General features: G+C 17.6%; 1 protein-coding gene across 1 annotated transcript, besides 1 other annotated feature; it reads right to left on the minus strand.

Annotated features, from left to right (window-relative positions):
- The first annotated feature begins 2,418 nt into the window (after positions 1-2,418).
- Positions 2,419-3,112: a repeat region.
- Positions 3,113-3,992: 880 nt separating this feature from the next.
- On the minus strand, positions 3,993-4,781 carry PGAL8A_00378400 (Plasmodium exported protein, unknown function; the record flags this gene model as incomplete). Its single annotated transcript, XM_028670166.1, has 2 exons — positions 3,993-4,487; positions 4,590-4,781. The coding sequence occupies 2 exons, from the start codon at positions 4,779-4,781 to the stop codon at positions 3,993-3,995; spliced, it is 687 nt and encodes a 228-aa protein (XP_028525893.1).
- Between the last annotated feature and the right edge of the window lie 250 nt (positions 4,782-5,031).

Here is a 5,031-nt window from a genome sequence, read left to right on the forward strand (position 1 = left end):
TAATTCTTAATTTTTCATAATTGTACATAATATTACATTTACTTTATGCAAATTTAATACTATTAATTTTTCAAAAAATGAAATAAATAAGAACGTATATTTATAAGTTAAAAAAAAAAATTTTAAAATATGTAAGGTTATTTTAAAAATATTTCATTAAAATTATATTCGTCCTTAAAGTAGATAAAAAAATTATATAATGCTAATTTGAAATAAATTAAATTATAAATGTTATATATTTAATGTCAATAAATTTTTTTTTATTTTTTTTTTCGTTTAACTATTAGTTTTTTTTCTGTGAATCACGTAAAACTTTAAATTATTTTATATATAGTATTTGTTATTTATAGATATAATTTTATATATATTAGAGATATTATATCTCCATCCAAAAAAAAAATAAAAAAAAAAACACTATAAATTAAAAATTTTTCTATGCATGTATTTTTCATACATTATACTATATTTGTAGTCATTTTTAATTATATATTAAACTAATTTTTAATTGTGCATGTTTCTGCTTTAAATGTAACTATTTTCATTTTTCTATAATATTTTTTTTATCTTTATGTTTTCTTTTTATTTTTGTTATAAACACATTTTTATATAATATATGTATACATAATTATTTTTTATCATGATAATTATTTTTAAAAAAATTTCCTTCTTCATTTACTTCTCTCAAAATAAAAAAAAATTATGAAATGCACAAATTCAAAAGAAAAAGTGAACACATATCTATTTTGAAGAAATTATAATAATATATCATATAAAAAGCACTCTAAATTAATTACATTTTAAAAAAAAAAAAAAAAAACTATTTATTAAATCATATGTATATAATAAAAAGCATGTTTCAAAAAAAAGTTTATTTATTTTATGGAAAATTTACTTTCTTAATTATTCCAAAAACTGTGAAGAAAATTCTTTTTTATATGAAACATATTGTAAAAATATGTATTTATAAATTTTCTTTTTTTGTAACTAATAATCACAAGTATAAACTTTAAATTTAATAATAATATTATATATTATATTAACTAAAAAGATATATCTTTAATTAAATATAATGAATTTTTTCCTAGAAAATACAAAGGTATATATTTTCATCATGATACAGAATGTATCAATAAATAAGTATAAAACAGAATTATAACATATCCTTTTGCATGTGCATTATCATTGCCTTCTAATTAAATGTGAAAAGAAAGTTATTTTCCTTTTCTTTTATCCTTTTTATACATAATCGATAACTTATAATTATTATGAGATTGTATTTATTTTATTTTTTATTTTATTTTATTTTAGTTGTAAACATTTTTATTGCTATTCTTTTATTTTTCCTTATCTTTCTCATGAAATCTAAGTAACCCAATTATTGGGTTATAAATTATATTATCGACCTATTTTAAATAATATTTAGATAAATATAGAAAAAACATTTTTAATTGTATAGGTCATATTGCAAGGAAAATAGGTATACATAAAAGCGTAAAGAAAGTATGTATCTCAAATAAAAATATATCACTAAAAGTAAATACGTTTAATAAAAACAATTGCTCTAAAAGTAAATGCATCTAAAAAAAAAAACACTTGCTCTAAAAAGGAACAAGATGTGAAAAAAATATTTATATATTTTATTATTTTATTTTTTTATAAAAAATTAAGTATATATTATCAAATGTAACATACATAAGATATAATGTAAACTAATAACAATAGTAATTAATCATTCATTTAATAATTAATATAATTAATAAAAGTTAATAATCTGATAATGATAAAATGAATAGAGCTTTTTCTACGTGCTTTTTATTAATTTGTTTTTTCGATACTAGCAAGATAAATAAATGAGCAATTAACAAATAATTTATATAATAGAAAAGAGTTAAACAATTGTCCCTTACAAATTTTACTTTCTTCTAAAATATTTAAGTGCTATAAACATCTTTGTAAGCATTAATAAAGAATTTTATTAAGAACTTTTATTTTCTTAATTTAATTTGTAAGAATCTTTGATATAACATAAATAAAAAAGTATATGCATAAATACTACCTTCTTAATATATTAACGATCATTTTACTTTAAAAAATAGTCGTATTTTTAATAAAAGTGAGTTTTTATGATATATATTTCTTTAATATAATACATAAATGCAGTTTTTCCAACTAAATATATGTGAAATATAATATTAACTTACATTCATATATATTGCTTCATGGTATTAAAATCTTTTAAATAATATATGTATTGTATATTTAAAAATTAAAATTATCCAAATAATAATCCATTAAATGTAGAAATTATTGTAATTGTTATAAGTATGGTAATGTTCATAATGTAAAAAATATTATTTATAACTATTGTTTGGCTATTGTAACATTAATAAATTAATAGCTAGATAATGCAGTCAATTAATGGTTAATAAAAGGTTTTATTAACCTTTTTGGAAAATAAAAGGACTAGTTAAATGAAGTATACGAAGTTGTTCATGCACATATAAAAAAAGAAAAAAAAAAATGATCAATTTTTTTTTTTTGCTTTATTTTAAAAAAAAAAAAAAATATAAAGACCGTCTGGAAAAAATAAATTGATAAAAAAAAAATCAATTGGAAAAAAATTTGTTACCGATACGAATACGATAAAAAAAAAAAAAAAAAAAAATTCTTTTTTTTTAACGAAGTAGGATTTAATTAATTTTGTAAGAGAAAATTTTATACATATAACAATAAAATTTTCATGTAATTAATACTAATATAATTTTTTGTATTGTCAATAATTGTTTATGTTTGTTAATTTAACACCAATATATATTAATTGCTGAGTTAAACTTATAACAAAGAAACAAGTAATATACATTTAATTAATGATCAATATTCAATAAGGATTTAAATTTTTAATAAAAATAAAGATTTTTATTAAAGTAAATAAATACCTATTGAAATCAAAGAATGCTGAATGAAGTAGTTTACATAGTTAAGGATCACTCGTTCAAAGCATTTAAAAATATATATAAATACATCAAAATCGTAGAAGCAACTCTACATGCTCCTTATTAATTTTTTTGTTCAGTACTCTAGCAGAGTCACCGAGTATCCAGTTAATAAAGCATACAGGGATAAATATTCATTATTATAGTTATGAAGTAATTATTTTTACTTTTTGATAATTTCAATTTCTTTTAGAAATAATTAATTAATGAAAAAAAAGCTATTTTTTTAAATGTTTATGGAATTGAATTATCTATTATATTTGTAATAAATTTCTATTATTCAAATATAATAATTAATAAATATTATACAAAAAAAAAAAAAAAAAAAAAAAAAAAATCATCTATATAAATTTACTATAAAATTATTAATATATTTTCATATTCAATTCAGAATAAAATTTAAAACTTCAAAATTAAAAACTAAAATGTGATTTAAGACTAGAGTATGAAAATACTTGTATTATTTCCATCATAAAATCACAAATTAATTCACCAATTAGACATAGCTATATCTATTATAATTTCAGAATGGGAATTAAAGTATCTATATAAATATCTATAAGATATAGGTAATATATGAATTATTTATCATTAAATTTATGTTATAATATATTACAATATATTTCATATTAGAAAGTTTTTCTAGAACTTAAAAATGAATTTTTTAAAAAAACATATTTCTTCTAATTATTTTACAATATTAATTTAATTAATAAAAAAATAACACATTATATATATATTAAAAGGTAATTCATCATATATTAAGAGTTTACTATAACGGACAAACTAAAAGAGGAAATTTCGAAGAATCAATAAATAGTATATCTTTACTAGCAAACAATCTAATTTTTACATATAATCCAATGAATAAATTTAACTTACCTATTTATAACATTATGTTAGAAGTCATAATAATATTTAAGATATTATTAACTTCTATATCCTGAAATTTTCTTTTAGAGAACAATTTTTTTTAAAAAAATTATTCATAATTTGCTTTTACATATTATTGCTATTTGATTTTAAATCCATCAAAAGAATTGAATTTAATACAAGATATAAAGAAGTTACTATATTCGACCCGCTAACATATTTACTTTCCTTCTCACTATTAGAAAGTGCTATAATAGATAGTGTCATTGACAAAATTGGTAATGCAACAATAGAAACTATGTTAAATATTCTCAAAAAACTTTTGAACTTTTGTATTAGATTCAAACTATTTACTTTTTTATTGTTTTCTCTCTTTTTCTCTACTACATTATCATTTTCTATTTTTATTATTTCCTTTTTATCCTTTTCTTCCTCTTTTAATTCCAATTTTTCAACTTTTGTATTATTTTCTTCTAAATTTGTTTGTATATTCGATGAACTTACTTTTAATTCTTCATTTGTTGGTTCTATTACTTCCTTACCTTCTGCTAAAGATCTTTTAGATCCTAAATCTAATTTGTTTTTTAGGTTGTATTTATCATTCCATGATCTGTAATTGTACTAAAATAAAAATAAAACGATAAATATTTAAAATAAAAATTTTAATTTAAAAAAAACAGTAAAAAATAAAAAAAAAAATTTAAAAGATTTATTATCATCTACATTTTCACAATAAAGTAATATCCAAATTAGTAGGGTAAATATAGAAATTTTTATAAAAAAAAATAACTTGTTTATTTTCCCTCTTGTACGGTATTTTTTTAAAGTTGAAATATCTTCAATAACAAAATTTTCCTCTGTATGAGAAATGCATCTGGAATTTAAAATAATATTTGAATTAATATAATTTCTCATGTTTATAAATGATATATTAAAATCCTATCCATTGACATTTCTAGAGTATTGAACAGATATATTAATAAAGAGCATATATAGTTTACTAATTTAGTGAATTTAATCATAATTTTTCAATTCTATGAACTACTAAACTGTTTTATATATAGTCTATATCATTGAACAGTCCTTGTTTTTAAAAGATATTTATTTACATTAATAAAAATTTCTGCTATTATTAAAAATTTGATTCCTAATTGAACATTAACTA

Source organism: Plasmodium gallinaceum, assembly GCF_900005855.1.
Source record: "Plasmodium gallinaceum strain 8A genome assembly, contig: PGAL8A_v1_107, whole genome shotgun sequence".
Classification (NCBI taxonomy): domain Eukaryota; phylum Apicomplexa; class Aconoidasida; order Haemosporida; family Plasmodiidae; genus Plasmodium; species Plasmodium gallinaceum.